Source organism: Nyctibius grandis, chromosome Z, assembly GCF_013368605.1.
Source record: "Nyctibius grandis isolate bNycGra1 chromosome Z, bNycGra1.pri, whole genome shotgun sequence".
NCBI classification, from domain to species: Eukaryota; Metazoa; Chordata; class Aves; order Nyctibiiformes; family Nyctibiidae; genus Nyctibius; species Nyctibius grandis.
This window is the reverse complement of record NC_090695.1, coordinates 40,009,306-40,028,603: the sequence shown is the minus strand read 5'-3', so window position 1 is coordinate 40,028,603 and position 19,298 is coordinate 40,009,306. Positions and strand designations below refer to the sequence as shown.

Here is a 19,298-nt window from a genome sequence, read left to right as displayed (position 1 = left end):
TGGGGAACTACAGGCCTGTCAGCCTGACCTTGGTGCCAGGGAAGATTATGGAGCAGATCATCTTGAGTGGCATCATGGGGCATGTACAGGACAACCAGGCGATCAGGCCCAGACAGCATGGGTTTATGAAAGACAGGTCCTGCTTGACTAACCTGATCTCCTTCAGGTTTAAATTGGGTATCAGGAAAAATTTCTTCACTGAAAGAGTTATCAAGCACTGGAGCAGGCTGCCCAGGGAAGTGGTTGAGTCACCATCCCTGGAGGTATTTAAAAGACTAGTAGACGTGATGCTTAGGGACATGGTTTAGTGGTGGACTTGGTTGTGTTAGGTTAAGGTCCTTTCCAACCAAAACAATTCTATGATTCTACAATTTTTCAGACCTCAATTCAAAAAGGCACTCCACTTTTAGCCTAGCTTTAAATATATGAACAGTCCCACTGAATACAAAATCACTGTTTTTGCTTAAATTCATGACTATCCTTAAGCGCTTTACCAAACTATCCTTAATTCAAAGTCATGAGAATCTGAAATTTGTCATCAAGGCACTTGAGATATTGTGCCTGGAAACTCAGTGACACACATAATTAGTACAAAATTTTACAGTATAGAAAGAAAATGATTAAGATAGAAATAATCTTATATAGATATAATAGATTTAATATAGAAAGATATGATTAAGGGAGTGGAACATCTCCCTTATGAGGAGAGGCTGAGGGAGCTGGGTCTCTTTAGCTTGGAGAAGAGGAGACTGAGGGGTGACCTCATCAATGTTTATAAATATGTAAAGGGCAAGTGTCAAGAGGATGGAGCCAGGCTCTTCTCAGTGACATCCCTTGACAGAACAAGGGGCAATGGGTACAAGCTGGAACACAGGAGGTTCCACTTAAATTTGAGGAAAAACTTCTTTACGGTGAGGGTGACTGAACACTGGAACAGGCTCCCCAGAGAGGTTGTGGAGTCTCCTTCTCTGGAGACATTCAAAACCCGCCTGGACGCGTTCCTGTGTGATATGGTCTAAGCAATCCTGCCCCGGCAGGGGGATTGGACTAGATGATCTTTCGAGGTCCCTTCCAATCCCTAACATTCTGTGATTCTGTGATTCTGAAAAGAGTAACCTTTTGAGTCACATGAAAGGATGAGGAAGCAGAGATTGGAGTTTTATTTTGTTGAAGCTTCAGAAGAAATCGAAGGTTTTGATTTCTCCCAGCTGAAAAAAGGAGTACTCACAGGAGAGTTGTACAGATCAATTGTTACAAAAGCATTTTGATTTCTTCAGACAGAAGGTCCTCCTGAAGTAAAGGGATTACTGCTGTGCAGCGGTATCACAGCTGAAATTCAAGCTTTTATTTTTCTCTTTTTCCTAGTGTTGCAAGTCAGCACAGCATAAATATGCTAAGTACAAAGGGATTTTTTGAAAGCTGCAGGCAATAACATCCAAATAAAAAAAACTGGCGCTGCTCCACTTGACCCAGAATTTCCTGATGCTCAGCTTTATTTCGAAGAAACATGATTCAAGCTTCAGATGACAGCAAAACCTGCTTTATTCAGACCACTCACATTAAAAAAAAGTCTCCTCATAAATGTGAATACATCCACTTAAGGATGCTAAAAAAGTCCTTTTAGTCTACTGCTTATGTTCACCACAGTATTTTATGAACAGTAACAGCAGCGTACAGGAAGACTTCAAGCTGAGCTTCCTCCTACTCCATAGGTTCTTCTTCAAGTTTGAAAATGATTTTAATAATTTCATACACAGATGCATGGATCAGTTAGTTGTCCAAAGTCCAAAGGTGTGCAGCTCCAGTCTTACGTAGATTATAAGCTCAAAGAACTGAAGGCTCAAGTCCTGCAAAACATTGAGATGCTGGCAGGACCGAGCAGCATGAACTGTAAGACAGAACAAGGATGCACTTGTCTAAGGCATTCTCCTGTCTTCTCCATATGTAGTACTCTGGATCTCTACCGAACACAGGATCATCTTCACCACAGTCCCATTAAATAACTGTGAATGAAGCTAAACACATCAGTGGAATTCTCGAAAGTCAGCGCTTTCTCAGATTAGAAAGGCACACATTCTATTGGCAGCTAGTCAAAAAGCTCTGTATTGAGGAACTGCTCACACTTCTATTATCCATGACAACACTGGGAACACAGTGTTTTGAATTCAAACCTCACTTCACATTCAATTCAACATAGTGACAAAAATAAGCATCAGCCTGTATCAAACTCTTTACTCAATGAAACCACAAAACTGCAAAGACATTATCACAGTTTGAGTAGTAATATTTTCATTTCAGTAGTGTTCAATCACTATTTAGAGCCACTGAGCAAGGTTCCTTTGGCATTTCTGATAAAATTAAAACCCCCCTACCATATCATGGTTCTGATCATTTAAGAGCACCTTTAATTTGATGGAAATCCAGAAACTTATCAACAACATGCAGAATGTTTCTGCTTTTGCAAAAAACACTTGCAATAGAGTTCCCAGTCTAGAGCAGATGGTCTTATAAGATGCCACTCTGATAGCTGCCAGCTCAAACAAGAAAACTTAATTCCATAATCCAACATCCAAGCATCAGATCTAAAAAAGTCCTAACCAAATTCCCACCAACAAGGTGGGAACATTTGAAAAATTGCATTGCTGCATCCAGAAATCATAAAATAGTAGCATTTTGGAAACTGTAGCTCTTTAAGAATGCAAAAGGGGAAGTTTTCTAAATACCAAAAAATAACTTTAAAATAGTACAGGTGTATGTTTGTGTGTTTCATTTCTCATTGGATGCCTTTAAAACAAACACACATCCTTCAAATGATTACACTCTCTCTGCCACAACATAAGGCATGTTTACTTTGTATGCCTCCCAACCAAAAATAACACATTGCCCTTCCATACTCAGTTAGTAGCATATGAGCTTGCAGGTAGTAACTTTTTTTCTCATTTTAAACACTGCTGCTACTAGGAGAGGAAGAATTATTTTATTTTTTTTTTTTTGTTACAAAAGGACAACAGAACCAATATGAGTTCATCTAGGTTGTTAAACTCTACTTCAATTTTAAATTAGGACAGAAATAAATTCGTTAAAGGCAGTCAAGGACAGGTTTGGAAGTAGAGATTTGTTAAGGGCACGAGTGTGTGTTTTTTGTCTTAGCTAAAGAAGTGCAGCTTGGAATATATCACAACTTAAAAACTTTTGCTGCATTTTGAGAAAAAGGAGAAATTACAGTATGTCTCACCTGTTCCAACACTGCTGACAATTAAATACTTGTTTTTGAAGTGGATCTCTGAAGACATATTTATACTGCTCAAAACTTCTGGCACTCTGAAAAAATGACAAGCAGAACTGGGATCTTCAAATAACCTAGAAAACACAGCTGGGAATGGGTCTCATTTAACAGCTTTCTAAACAACTCCATCACCTCTTGGAAATCTTAACATCTCTTCCTAGAGTATGGACAATAGAAAAAAAGGGTATCCTAGTACAATTGCAATTCTTATTAAAACAATCCAGTAGGTTCAGGAGAAATACAAAACAGATTCCTCTGCCTGTCGTTGTCCCAAAATGATCCCCAGGTAGCTACTCTTCAATTAAAACTCTGCCTTAAAACTGAATCAGTATATCCAGACAGTAAACTTGTCAGTAACCAAGTCAACATATGGTATTCATCATTTATTGCAGAGCAGCTTCATATCTGTCATGATAATTGCCTGAAATTCAGAATCTCCTCTAAACGACAATTAGGATAAAACCTATCAGATTCTTTCTAGAACATGCAATTGCAGAAAAATCCACCAGACACATCCTCCACTGCGAAGTGTTACAGTTAACAGCCAGCTACAGAAATACCTGCAACTTGCAAAAAGTAAAGGGCATAGCATTGCTCTGTGTAAGTGCTACACACTGTGACTGACCAATAAACTCCTACAACAGAAGGTGGCTCAGGTGGGCAAAGGTAATGGGCCCATGAAGCTCCGAGAATAATGCAGGGTGTAACTGACCGCAGCTCTTGCAAACTGACTCAACACAAAGAGGACCTTTGATTTAGATATACAGCTATAAACAGCTTAGTGGATCAACGGATGGTGTAAATGTTTCTCTCCAGTTCCTTAAATGAGTGTGAACATGCCCCTGAGTCAGTCAGATCAGCATACAAGGGAGGGAATGGGTGGCTCAGCCCAACATACAGTATAAAACTAGACAGCCAACAAAAGAATTTCAAAGAGAGCAATGAGCTTGAGCTAGCTTCAACCACATATTCCTTCCTGGGGACTGGGGACGCTCAGCATTGCGATGGTGAGCATATTACAGACACCAGTAATGGGAACCACATCGGTATTGTGATTGAACTGTATATTGCAATTGCTGTATTTTGCTAAATGTAACTTACATTTGTATTGTGATTTAGGTATATTTTGTCTCACTCTGCTGAATGAGAAATCCTGTTTAACAACTACCTTCAAACAAGTAGATTTGATACTACACATTACATCCTCCACGCACGGAACATCTAAAATAACATGGTCAGATAGTGTTGGACTCTGACACACACTGTGATAACAAAAAATGACCCTGGCTGCCCTGTGACACTTGAGGACAAATATAATCTAGGAATAAATTAGAGTAAATAAACCCATCTTCTTTTCAAAACACATTTTGCCCAATAATCCAAAACTAGCTGACTTGACAACATGATGGTGCCACAGAGGCAAAAGTGCTACTATTAATCCTGAGGATTAACAGCCAAATCACTCCTCAATGCCATTTCCACAGTAAAAAGTTTGGCCATTATCATTCTGTCTACGGAGTATGTCCACATTCACATGCAAAATGCTGACATTGAAATTTCAGGTACGAAAGGGGAATTATTTTTGTGGAATAGACAAGTAGTTTTCCAATTTCTGCTAATAGATTATAAGTACTTGGAGCACAAGTTTCCTTAATTTATTTTGTGTCTGCAATGAATCCAACACGAAGTTGAAGACCAGACAGGAGAAGTAACATGTAACTTAAAAGCCACTGTTAGTGTTTTAAATTACAAAGTTTAAGACAACTTCTATTAAAATTGTAAGTCATATTGTGTGCTCTGAAGAAAATAAAATTTTCCTAAGCTTAGAACAAGTAGTAACTTCTCCACCTAAAATACACTGACAAATTTAGTCTTCCTGAAGCTATTCAGTGCCCTTCAAGCTATCGTTATACACAATTTCTTACAGTAAGTGCAAGAGTACTAGCTATCTTATTAGCAAAACCAGAAGATGAGGTTAAAATTCTGTTCCCGCCTCGAGAAAAAAAAACAAATGAAATGTTAAAATACATAAAATGGCAAAGCCCAGGAAAGCAAAGTTAGGGAGGAGAAGAAAACAACATGGTAACACTAGCTAGACTACATTAGTATGCCACATATCCTAATCAAGTGACAGAAAATGAAGTTGCCACTGCAGTGAACCTTTCCAAGATGAAAAGAGGTTGGGTGCAGAGGCAGGTGCAGAAGGAGGAACTGTTTGTGACTACATGACCTTTAAAGGTCCCTTCCAACCCAAACTATTCTATGATTCTATGATATAACATAATGCATTAATAAAAGGAAAAATTAAGTTTACATTGCCACAGTATCTTTGACATTTCCAGCTTTCAAACACCAGAAATTGCACCAGTGATTAAGATGCACTGAAATGGATTTTGGTAGCGGACTTTGAAGTGGAACTGATAACACTATTTTAATTCAGCGAGGGCATAAATTACACTGCTTAGATGGGAAAAAAAAAAAAAAAAAAAGAAAAAGAAGAAGTAGCAGCAATTTTAGGAGCAGTAGCAGATAATTGGGAAATCAAGTAAAATGGCAAATATTCTGATGGTGGGTGTTCACCAGACCAGACAGACTGAATACAGGCCAGTAAGGTTCCTAGTCAACTTTACTCCCTCATTCAGTATGTGGAAAACCCCTTACCTATATAGAGTTGATCCAGGGAGCCTGGCACCTCCCTTCAACAGCAGATCTGCACAGGTAAGGAATTGCACCTACACTACTGGCTAAAGAGTTCAAGTAGAAATTGTGATGTTAACTATGTACAAGGCCAAGGATGTAAAGTAAGGCAAAAGCAAAATGAGGAGTAAATCAGACCTGAGAAAGTGAAACTGGCAGAAACTTGAGCCCAAGAAGAAGGTAATGATCCTCTGATAACATCTCAACACAAAACCACCATTTTAAGAATACAGTTTTTAAGTGTACACTGTTTAAACAACATCCAGCTTTGTAATTCCAACTAAATGTTAAACTCAGTCAACATAATTTGTTCTCAAAGAGCTTTTCAGTTCATTATATTCCTCTGCTATGCTGGTTTCTTTCTGATCAATAAAACAAATAAATGTGGACTGAGGGAATAAACAGCAAGAAACCACTTCCACAAAAAGCTTGGAAAGGGGTTTTAAATACTATGCTTAACATTTTCATTCTTGAATGTTTCTTAGCTTGCGTACAGTACCTGATACATGACATCAACCAGATGCCAGGATAGATGGCCTCATAGGAAGTACACTGGTTTCTGTTGAAATCACTGGAAAAAAAACCCAAAATATTTGCCTAGAAATAGGAAATGTGGCCTGGCAAGAACTGTATGTATTTTACATTTTTCATGTGCAAGTCACTGTGTGCTATTCATTAAAGGCCTTTTGTTATACTGACCAGAAAAAAAAAAGGCAGGGGGCGGGGCTAGCCCTTCTCAGTCCCACAAAAGCTAAACTAATACTCTTAATGCTATTCATGTAGTATGTACTTTGGGTAAAGCCATTACATTTCCACAAAAAAATTACTGCAGTCAACAAAATGGAAAACTATTCTTCCACAACATTTGACCAAAAAAATCAATGTTACAGCATGTTTTATTATAGCATTACTTTTACAAAGGAGCTTTTCTAAGAGATTCTCAGAACGCAGCTTTGACAAAGCCATGCGGTATATAGGGTTCCATGATCAACTATGTCAACTCTATACATATTAGAACGTAATTTGTTATACTGATGCAGAAGCTGACTGAAAATTAGGTGCTCACTAAAATCCTGCATCTCAGCAGCTGCACATGGAAAAGCTCAAAGAGATGAAATCCCTTTCCAATAGTTATCGATTGAGACAGAGGCAGAGAGAGAAAGCACCAAAACAAAATCCTCTGACCAGCCTCTACGATTATGCCCTTTAAGGTTTCTGCACTGCAAACTGGAGTCTAAATGCTAAATAAGGGACAGACTGGATTACTTAACCCAAATGACTACCCTGTTTATCAAACCACAAGAGATTTCTCTATTACAAGTTTCAGTATACCTGGGTGGCAGATCTGGTCTCCCAGAACATTACACTGGCATGAAATTGGGGAAATAAAGCAAGCTGAGGAGGGCCTGTAAGAATTTGCACATGAAAAAATGTTACCTGTCCACAAAGTGATTGATTCATTCCTTCCTTCCTTCCATCCTGAGTACATGGAGTTGTCTCTGCCTTCCACTTCTCAATAGTGGTATAGTACGTCTGTTCTCAAATGAGGTTTTTATAGCAGGACGTGACATTTGTCATAGGCCTAGCCCCTGCTTCTTTGCGGGAAATAAAGCCCAAATATAATCCAGCCTGGCAAAACACTACTTAAATAAAAACTGAGGCCACCATTCAAAGAATCCATGTGACCTTAAAGAGCCAAACTCCATATGAAGTCAGTTCTTTTTAGCCATTGTCTGAAGCATTTTAGCTGTATTGAATACTAATGTCTATGGACTGCTAACCATTTACTATGTTGTTCTTAAACTGCTGACATGATTTCAAACATAAAATGTGGCAATGGTTAGATTTTGTTGGATTGGCCTCACCGCAGTAAACACTGTACTAAAACTGAAGAAGTGGAAAAACTTAGAATTGCTGTTTGGCAGAGAATGGGTAATGAAATATTCCTGCAGGCTATCATTAGTCTACTAACTCAGATGGCCTGCATAGTCCACAAGTTTGTCTGATTCACAGCCTGTCTGCCTGCATCACCACATCTGGGACGTCACTGTGGAAACAAAGAGCCTTGGCTCCTAACTCAAGGATATCGAAGGATCACAGGACAATTTGGGTTGGAAGGGACCTCAGGATATTTCAACCTCCTGCTTAAAACAGGGTCACTATGAGATCAGACCAAGTTGCGCAGGGTTGTATCCAAAAGGTATGTGAAAACCTCCAAGGACTGAGACAGTACAACCTCTCTGGGCACCATGTTCCAATGCTTACTTGTCCTCTTCATCACTAAGTAATGAATGCATTAGAGTACAACAGAAGCCTCCCCATTACGAGTGATTTTACTCCCTATCAGGTACACTATGTGAGTGAGACCCAGCAGGGCAGGCCAGTAAGAAGGTATCAAAAATGTGATTATTTACGTACTTTTCAGACAATCAGAATTATGTGCCACTCAGCCATTCTTTTCAAATCTCAAGTAAAAAAATCCATGAAAGGATGTCTTTGAATCAAACCACAAAGCTGAGCTAAAATTCCAACCCATGCACTGAAGGGCTGACATGCTTTAGTAGAAGTTCACAGTACAATTAACAGGAACAATTAACCGATGTTGGAAGAGAGGAATTAAATTGTCAGAAGAAAAAAAAAAAATTCTGCAACAATCCCATGTACTTCTAAAAAAAAGTGAACTAGGAAAAAAGTCCATGATCCACAAGCAAAACACGAAACACAGGGACAAAACAATTTAATCTTACCTCAGCCTCACAAAGTGCCTGAAGACCCTGTAACACTATGGCAGCGGGCGAAGCTTGATCATGTTTTGTGCATTCATTTAATACCTGGGAAATTGCAGCCAACATGTCTGCTCCATGTTGGTATGGCCTGAAGGAAAAAACATGAAGATACAAGGCAATATTCATGCATACGCACAAGTTCTATTCTATACACAAAAATTCATTAAGTATTGGTTTTGTTTAAGCGACAACTAAACCAGACTAAAACTGGGAGGAAAAAAAAAGATACAAGGGAGGAGATGATAGAGAGTTCTAAAGACTGAGCGACACAGAGAATTAAGTCATCAGGTATCAAGTTCCAAATAAAAGATCACGAAGTAGTGAAGCTATGGAAGTGTATGTCCAAGGATATTGTGTATGCTAAAAGATTACATCATTCAAGAAGTGACTGAGAAGGAAAATCCACGTGTACTATTAAAGATACTATTCTTTGCTGCTTTGTTGCAGTCTTCTAAAAGTACTCACTACTGGGTATCGGTGGAGATTCTGGCACCAAAAGACTTTTGGCACTCTTAGATCAGACAGGGACATTTTTCCAGATTTTTTTGCTCCTGCAATGTCATTTGTCTCTTCTTCAATGACTACATTGTGTGCTTGTTTGCTTTCCAGTCTTTTAGCATCCATTCAGTTTTATTGGGCAGTGGTGGGGAGGTGTCCCACTGATTGAGCAGTTCCTTATACTGTTTCTGTAAGAACTTGGGGTAAATAGCACCTGTCTAGGTGAATTACATGCATGGAACATTCAGGCTTCCTCTATTTGCTCTCACTTTCTTCCAAATAATTTCTAAATGCACGAAGAACGTGCATGCACCTGAATTCTAACTACACTGCTTACCAGGCAAAAAGAATATTACAGCTGCACTGAGATTTATCTCTTGGTTTTAACTTTTTTTTTTTTTTTAAATTTCTTGAAAAACGCTGTGTAGCAAAATAAAAGAAAGTTGAAGAGGTAAAGGAAAGGGTATTTTCTTTAAGAATTTTTTTTCTTAAAGTTGATGATTGAAAGACACATGAATCTGCCCAGCTGTTAGTAACTGACCTTCATAAATGAAAGTGAAAAGTGGAACCCAAAAGACAGGTGACAAAGAGAAAAGATGGTATTGTGCACATAAAACCAGTAAGTAATTGATAATATATTTAAAAGTAATTGTCACACGAACTGTAAATTATTATCAAGTACTGATACTTATCAATTGTTAGAACTGCAAAGGATCAATACATCATTCAGTTAAACTTGTACAACTGTGTTCTGTGGTCAGTATTACATCTGAATGAAGACCAGTAATTTGCATGTGAGAAAATATACTTTTCAGAAAAGCACCCAGTCTTTCTTTGAACACGTCAAAGGACAGATCATTAGTTGTTTCTTCTAATGTTTCAACACTCTCTTTTTATAATTTGAAAGTGGTATACTTTAAGTTTCTACTCTGGATCAGTATAGGATGCACATTTTGTTTCAGGATGCAGATATTTTAATTTTAACATTATTTATATGTGCTTTCTTTTACTTACAATATAAAACCCAAAACTTACTAACTGCTGAGATTCGCAATACCTGAGTCAGTATCTCATACAACTAGAAAAATATTACCCGCCATTAATATAACAGAGTAGGTAAAAATAATTACACAGCTGAATAAAATTGTTTTCCCTTCTGAAGACAGAAGATGTGTAACACTTGCGCTTACCTCTCCCTACATATATCTCTTATACAAGCAGCCTTAGCAATCAGCTTCTCCCATTGAGCATCTTTGTCAACAGACAAAGAAGGTGTATCAGACATCACCAAGAACTTCTGCAATTCTGGGTAAATTCGATCCTAGAAAAGATTTAATTTAAAAATTACCATCAAACCTTTAGAAGTGGGTGACAGGATTTTCAATTGCTAGCACTTTTATATGACTATTCTAAATACCACTTTTATTGCATACCATAATTTGTTTTTCTTCATTATTGGAATCTAACGCTGCGTTGAGATCTAACTGACTTTTGCAGACCAAATCTCTATTGCTACTTTATAAACACAGAAGCAAATTATTGCCACGTAACTGAGGTCCTGTTCTTACTGCACATTCTGAAAAGCAAAAAGCTGGCCTTCAAACAATGTTTTTTCCTAATTCCAGTCTGAGACCTGATGAAATGAAAAGCAGGTTTGATGAAAGACATACTATTGAAATTTTTACTAAACCAGAATCAGTACAGGCACCACTTGCACCATTTACTTTATATTGCTGATATTGAGATACTAGTATAAGCAATACTCCAAAATTAATTTCCTTCCTTGGTTAGAGGTAAGGAAGTTTTTCAGCTACACTTATCTTAGTGACACTGCAAGAATTTTCTAACCTGTCTTTCCCATAAGGATGTCATCAGCCGCAAAGTAATTGCTCTAAGCTTCGGCGTGCTCCCCAACATGTGTATGGCATGTAGAATCTGAGGTACACAAACCTGAAAGAAATTTTTTAAGCAAACGTCACTGTTATTTTTTATGTCCAAGAACAGAGACTAATCTACAAATTGTTATTTTAAAAGCAAGTACAACAAGGAGATAACTGTCCAACTACAATGTCAGAAAGAAACTGGAAGTCATTTTCTGAAAAACTTCAGTGCATGAGTCCAATAGCATCTTCTTATGATATATATATGACGACACAGTGCAGACAACAAAGCATAATGTACATTTTGCTCTTTAAAACAGATGTCATATCCCATCCAAAATATTAAAGTTATGCTGAAGCTTACAAATCAGTTATTTTAAGCAAGCTATGCATTGCCCAGTCTAAATCATTTTTTATAAATAAATGACCTCTTACTGAAACAGTTTTTGTTTTACTAAAAATTTTTCATTCTGACCTTGTGTCCACCCAGTGTAGGCAATGTGTACAATATATCCCTGTAAAGTGCAGGCTCCAAAGGTCTTCCCAGTTTAAATATCAGAAGTGGGATCAGATTTGGGACCTAAAATAAAAGCAGGAAATAAACTTAGAACTAGGTTGCCAACATGGTATCTTACATAAGACAATCAACTTGTCAGAACATACTAGAAACTCCTACCTTTTTGCATTATTTTTTCTGCTAATAGGAAAGAGAAAGGAAAATTCTAAAGTCTGTAATTTTATTTGTTTTTAAGTTATCATCTTAAAAGCTCTTTGTTATGCATGTTCAGATGTAACCACTGCTATAATCTACTTTTCACAATAAATTCTTTTTTACTTGAAATTCCATTACAGGCGGACTGAAAGGAACATGTAATTGAAAATGGTACATTAATACACATACCAAATCAATGAAGAAACTCTTCCACTTCAGTTCAGTCATTACAGAGGAATTCTGATGATGCTACTATCACATACCACAAATGTGTCATATAATACAATATAATTTACTGCATTCTTTAATATAGGGTACAAAAGTTCCAGTGAGCTGCCCCTGAAGTGATGATGAAGGAAAGGAGACTTATTTATCTCCATTCGCCTTTTACTTAGATCGGATTTTCAGTATTTTCATACCTGCAGGTCCTTCAGTTTTTTCTTGCGCACGTTCGTATCACTATATTGTAAAATTAAATCTACTCATGATGGCCTTGCTTTTTTCCCCTTCTTGATTTTATGGATCAAAAAGCAATTTTTGATCCAACTTAAAAGCAATTACACAGCACTGGTTTACATTCTGCCTTTAGAGAGCAGTAAAGATTTTCACTTAGCCACATGGGTTAGTCTTCCATAGATAAAACTTGGGTTAAAAGATAATATCATTCCCAAGAACAGAAAAGGTAATTAGGGAATTTGGTATTTAGCAGTAGTAAGTGGACACAATTATTGTTGAGTCTTCTGGCTTTCAGAAAATTATCTTCCATACATGGTAAACAAGGTATAGAGTTCTCAGTTTCACTTTTAGTGTTACCTCTGGAATGAGTCATCCTTGGAAGAGTTTCTTCCTCTTTAACCTCAAATTACTGTAACTTTAGAAAATTCTTTCAGTAAATCCAAGACTGGAGGCTTAAAGCAGGAGGACAAATGTGTATTAAATCCCATACATACTGGGCTGAGCAACTCTCAAACACAGTGTTTACAAGATTGGATCCAACCTTTAATCCCATCTATAATTCAGCAATCTTAACATCTCTGAAAGTTTATCATGATAAAGCTGACCCTTTATATATATATATATATATATATACATACAGGTGGTTTATACATATAGTGGTTCAAAAAACTATTACATGGGAAATTCCACTACAACATTCTCTCAATATGCATTTTTACATGAGCAGATGTCCTCAGATGATAAAATTTTTCACTGTACAAAGGTGTACAGTGGTGCCTCAGTCCACAAAAACTACAGAGCAAGAAAAATGAACAAAAATCCAAGAGCTTTGGGATTTTGCACACTTCACTCCGTAATTACTGGTTCCAAATTACGGACCAAAAAAACCAGTTTGCTCTACAAGACATCACTATTTTTACCGTTGAACAATCTAAATTTGTGCTTCCACAAACTTAAAAATGTTGTTCTGGAATCCATATTTAATACCTAAGGAATTAACTAAAATACATTATTTTTTCTGGTTTTCCAAATACTACTTGACATTCTTAAATAGAATAAATCCCTTTATAAACCAAAATTTCCCCACATTTTTGACTGACTAGTCTCCCTCCCACTGTTTCCCAAGGTTGATGTCTACTGTCTGTAGAGGTAGTCAACATCTCATCACCTGCCTAGACAGAGGACTGGGTTTACTGTAAATCTTTCAAAGCAAAATCAATAAAAGTGGCAGAGAATTCAAGGTAGTATTCATTTGAGCAGACCTGCACACCCAGGCGGGCTTTCAATACAAGTTCAACAGTGCCTTGCTTTTCCACCTGTTTATTCCAAATTGAAAGCACCTTCTTAGCTAGCACCCTCCCTTCCCTTTCTTTCAGACCTTTGTATTGAAGATATGTTGGGCCATTTTCCAGCTTTTGTTGTGTGCTGGTTTTGGCTGGGAGAGAGGTAATTTTCTTCATAGCAGCTTGCATGGGGCTATGTTTTGGATTTGTGACCAAAAGTGTTGGTAACACAGGGATGTTTTAGCTGTTGCTGAGCAGCACTCACACAGCATCAGGGCCTTCTCTGTTTCTCATGCTGCCCTGCCAGCGAGAAGGCTGGGGGTGCACAAGAAGCTGGGAGGGGACACAGCTGGGACAGCTGATCCCAACTGACCAAAGGGATATTCCATACCATATGACATCACAGTCAGCAACAAAACTGGGGGAAGAAGGAAGAAGGGAGGACATCCAGAGTGATGGCGTTTGTCTTCCCAAGTAACCATTACACGTGATGGACCCCTGCTTTCCTGGAAATGGCCAAACACCTGCCTGCTGATGGGAAGCAGTGAATGAATTCCTTGTTTTGCTCTGCTTGCACATGCAGCTTTTGCTTTACCTATTAAACTGTCTTTATCTCAACCCGCGAGTTTTCTCACTTTCACCCTTCTGATTCTCTCCCCCATCCCACCGGGGGTAGTGAGCAAGTGGTTCCATGGGGCTCAGCTGCCCACTGGGCCCGTCCTCAAAGTAAGAGCCTGTTTTGTTTAAATCAAGCCTTAGGGAAAGGGAAGCTTGCACAGAAACTAAATAATACAGGAAGGAAAAAAAAAAATCCTCTTGAAGCCAGGAGGAGACTTGATAGATGGAAGCAGTTTTATTTCTGGGCACCTGTTGTAAATAAATCACTTGATTTACTGTTACCTAAATCTTTGATACAAGGTAAATTGCAGGGCGATGAGCAAGCAATGGATATTCCATACCTCGGGGAGGGGGGGGCAATCTAATGATTGGACACTAACACAGCAACACACATCACCATTTTAAGTCCCAAAATTATCAAGGAGGTCATGTGTGCTCCTCCACTAAGATACATGTTTTCCATACAACTGTTAACACAATGTGTGAACAGGGAAGAAATGTCTTCTAATAATACTATCCAGAAAGTTTTGTATGCAGCAGCATGGTTGGAAGACTCTCAACTCTGAGGATAAGAGGGTTTTGTTAATTCTTTAAACCATACCCACCCCTGATAAATGCTGCCATTCGTCTACCCTGTGCTGGAAAAAAAGGCTACATAAAACATCAGTAGAGATGTCAGATATGTCATTACAATGATCAAACTCCTTACCTAAGTTCCTTCCTTCCAATCTCCTCCCATAGTGCCTCTTCCTTTGCCAGAGGCAGGGTCTTAAGCGACTCCATCTGGTCTTAAGCTAGTTCTCTATTCAATAGGCTACTTCCTGCATTTTTCTCAGTTGCAGCTACATTGGACTATGCATATGGTAATCAGATTAAATGACATTCAAAATAAATTATAATCAAAATAAACGACATTCATAATCCTTAGTTACAAAAACATTCTCAAACTCTTTAAAGTCAGTCTGCCTAGGCCTAGCCTTCATCAGCTATGATGAGAAGTTCATTCCAAGTTCTGTGTTTGCATTAATCTTATAGTTACGAAGTTTATTCTACACTAAACAGGTCATAAATGAAAGTTCTACAATGACTTTTAAACTAACATCTAGTAAACAAACGCTAAGTTCGATTTACACAATTCTCAGGAAAAGACTAAGTACGTGCTACTATAAGGCCAGTTACAGCACTTTCCTTAATGGTACTGTGCTTTAAAGTGTACTTGTTTTGGACTGTATATTTAAATTATAAGATTAGGAAAAAAACCAAAACGTTCTAATACATCAAAGCTGCTCCTCTGCTTCCTCACGTAATGGATAAACAATGCTGGGACTAATTTCAATATTAAATGTATGCTGAATCTTCATCAAAGGCTTAACAAAGCTGATAAGAGATTCATTAGCTCCCAGTAGGTAGGAAGCAGCTCTGGAGAGGGAGAGGCACGCTGCCTGGCAACACTGCCTTCTGCATCCCCCACGCTCCCGCAGGATGCAGCGGTTAGGTCAAGTCTGTCATTAGCAACCTGAAGAAGGTTTCAAGACTGTGTTTTGAGGGTTTTTTTGCCCCCCCCCCTTGTTTGTTTTTTAAAATTAATTTGCATCTCAAAAATTATGCCAAGGTATGTCCATAATTCTCGTTTTCAAAGTATGATTAAACATGTGAGACAAAATGCTTTCACTTAAACAGGTTTGAGAACCATTCTCACTCTCTGCAACTGGGTGGTCCGATTTCTTTTTTCTAAGCTACAGGACAGTTATTCTCCTTCAAAAGCACAAGCTAAGGGAGGATAGCAGGGGAGGAAGATAATCCTCCTCTTCTGTTCCTTCACATTTCCTTACATTCTACTGGAGAGAAATTGTCGTCATGCAGTCCTTTTATCAGAGCAAAGAATAAGAGACAGCCAGAAAACAGTAAGCAAAGTAAAGTTATGTTCAAAAGGAAAAACCCATTTCAAAAAAATATAATCCAAATACATATTAACATATGCTGTCCTCATTTTAAATTCTAAATGTAGGATATCACTTTACATTATTCCCACCACACATTCTTTGCTTGCATGCCTATCCTGGAGGGTTCTTTTGGGTCAATTTTAACACTAAGAGAGCATTCCAGGCCCACCTGCCCCCCCAACCCAAATGCCAACCAAAAGGCAGGCAATAAATGTCACTGAAAAGTTCTAGGTTTTATTTCTGCGAAATGTTGGGCTGAATTTTGCAAGAGAGGAGGCATCAATCTAGTTCTCCAGTAGGCAAGGCAGTGAAATGAGCAAGTTTTTGAAACCATTCAGTACTCTGGCATTTCTTGCTCCAGTAAGTAAGACAAAAGTACTGAACAATTCACAGAAACAAGGGAACCAGTTTTTCAGAGAAGTGCACAAATGAAGATAAGTTTCTGTTTATAAAAACTATAAAATAAACTGCTCTCAAAAATCAGAAGTACTTTTCCAGAGAACATAAGCTAGGTTTTCAAAAGTTTCAAGTACTCCAGCAGGATCCTAGCCAACAACCTTCAACCATGAAGAATCTGTCCACAAGATCTGACTATAATATGATTGTTTCCCTACAGCTCCTCTCTGAAGTTCACATAATCGGACATAGCGCAATACCATCACGCACCACCTGAGTGAGCCAAATCCAGTTCAACATATCCTTAAACATGTTTACTACCCGAATAAAAATGTATTTTACCCTTTTTTTAATGCACTCTGAGCCCTCAGAGAACACAAAATAACACATCTTTAGATGGATTTCCCAGAAGAGTGTCATTTACCACTAAAATATTTTATTCCAGCAGTTGAAAGACCATAAAAGAACGGATGTCCTCTAGAGCCTCATAATCCTCTAGTAATGGTAATAGATCTTGTGCTACTATTCACTAGTGACCTCTCAGTCAGATGATTTCATTTCTTCCCCTTGCAGCACAGCTCGTTTCACACAAAGTGTAATAACAGGTTTTGCACAACAAGAAAATTCATCCGATTAGAAGGACTGTATTAAGTCTTTCATGAACAGCATGTGTCAGTGCAACCTCTGCAGTGATTTGATTTAAGATAGCCTAAAAGCCCATGTACTACTATTCATTTGTCAGCTTTTTAAAAAGATTTCTGGATTTTCTTCCATAGTGTTTCAGATTATTACTCCAAAATGCCTCAGCTAAAAACACATTTAATATCATCACTAATCTTGCACAATAAAAATGCTTTTACTCCGTGGGGAAGGAGGAGGCATATACACAGAAGTCCTCTCTAGGCTCTCTTCACGGAAAGGGTAAGAAAAAACGAAACCAAAGCGTAACTAGAACAATGTCTGCAAAATCAATGATGGTAATTATTTTCAAACATAGCAAGGTACTTTATATGCTCCATTAATTTAGTGCAGAGACAACAGACTCGTTATAAAAACAACAGTCAGTGTGCAAATGGGAGATCCTGTTTGTGAACTCCCCTTGTGGAGCCGCAATAAACATGAAAGCAATGAGGATAGCATTCTCGATGCCCATTCTCTCTTTCTGACCCTGTTTTGTTTTGAAACACAATTCTTCAACTCAGATTTTGCATGGCCATCACCCATGGCTTTTCAATTCAATATCCACAGCTACAACCACTAACCACCTGAACCACAAAGTAACAGAATTCCACTAGCAGCAGAATTACTGATGATCTTGTTCGCTTAAAAAAGAAAAGCACCACACAATTCTTTTTATGCTATGATCCTCACCATGACATCTCAGCACTTTCATATATTCTCCTGTAGTACAGGTAGTCCACAGTTTGGCTGCAAAGTTGACACTTTTTCATTTTGCCCTGTGGACATTTTATTTACCTTTTGCAAGGCTAAGCTCTGAGGTTCTGCTAGCCCAAGTTTACTCTGATTTGAACACGAATCAAAGACATGGAATTCGGAATGTACCTGTATTTACTTGGTTAGACCGTCTTCCCATTATAAATGCCTGGGTTTAAACTGAGCGTTCAAGTGCTATTAACACCAAAGGAAGAGATTCAAGTTAATATATGTCACTGTTAAAAACAAGCTTGGGATTAACAGCCATTTTCTGTTCTCTTCTTTCCACACACAGCCTCTGACTTTCTTCTCTTCTTCAGAACAGCCTTCTAACTGCTATGCTGAACACTACCTTCCATTGCATCCTTCAGAAAGTGCCCTATGGAACTGAAGACTCCAAATGATTAACAAGTTTGTTGTGATGAGTTTCCACTTTCTTAACTTAAAGGACATTCCGATCACGGTTTTACCATTTACTGTCCCCATCTTTTATAATGTACCACTTATTTATGTGGAGCTGAATAAAACACAGAATCAAGTAAAGCAATTCCCAAAGTATAAATTTGCCATCAACATGTTAGTGGTTGTTGCCATCACAGTGCCCACTGAGTTCATTAAAGTAATTGGTTATTTACCCCATCCATGAGCTTCCATGCTTTCTGCCCCTGTACTAATTACTTTAACTGCAAGAGAAAGACCAGACAAGTCCTAGGTAATTCTCCTGTTTTAAAGAGAGCATTGCATGTACAAGAAACAATGTGATAATCTTTCAGTGTAGTGCTGTGCCACCTTGTAATAATCTTTGTAGACTCATTAAGCAGACTCAGAACTCAAATAACTGGACAGAGTCAAGACCAATGCCAGGTGGTCCCAAGTTCAACTGAGCCAGACAGTACGTCTCAGTTTTAAAGTGTTAAGATCTTTTGGAATAAAAAATGTAGTTTAAAAGACAGCAATGTATTAGATAGTGCTAACTGGATAATATCCAGGCATCCTTGGTTGCACTTAACTAAGGAACAAGAAGTCACCCAGCAGAATGCCTGCTGTATTACTAATTATACTGATTGCTTCATGTGGTACTACTAAAAAGTCACCTGAATACTTTACATATTTTGCAGAAAAGTATTTTAAAGCCACAGTAATTTAAAAGACTGCTCACCGTTTGCAGTCCCTGCTAGTGAATGAAATGTGAGCCAGTTAAACCGTAGTTTGTTGATATTGTTGTGAGTTCTGCATTTTAAACAACACTTTCTATTTCACATGGATTTCTTCTGATTGTTAGGGTAACACAAAATACGATTCAGTTTGA

General features: G+C 38.1%; 1 protein-coding gene across 3 annotated transcripts in view; it reads right to left on the bottom strand.

Annotated features, from left to right (window-relative positions):
- FOCAD (focadhesin) overlaps positions 1-19,298 on the bottom strand; it is a 132,730-nt gene that overhangs the window by 69,208 nt on the left and 44,224 nt on the right. For all 3 annotated transcript variants that reach the window (XR_011050036.1, XM_068422429.1, XM_068422430.1), the window contains exons 13-16: positions 11,623-11,727; positions 11,116-11,217; positions 10,458-10,588; positions 8,731-8,857 (exon numbers count right to left, since the gene is read on the bottom strand). Coding sequence is in view for 2 of the 3 variants with exons in the window: in XM_068422429.1 (XP_068278530.1) it covers positions 8,731-8,857; positions 10,458-10,588; positions 11,116-11,217; positions 11,623-11,727 (465 nt within the window). In the remaining variant the exon portion in view is untranslated. The remainder of the gene's footprint in view (positions 1-8,730; positions 8,858-10,457; positions 10,589-11,115; positions 11,218-11,622; positions 11,728-19,298) is intronic.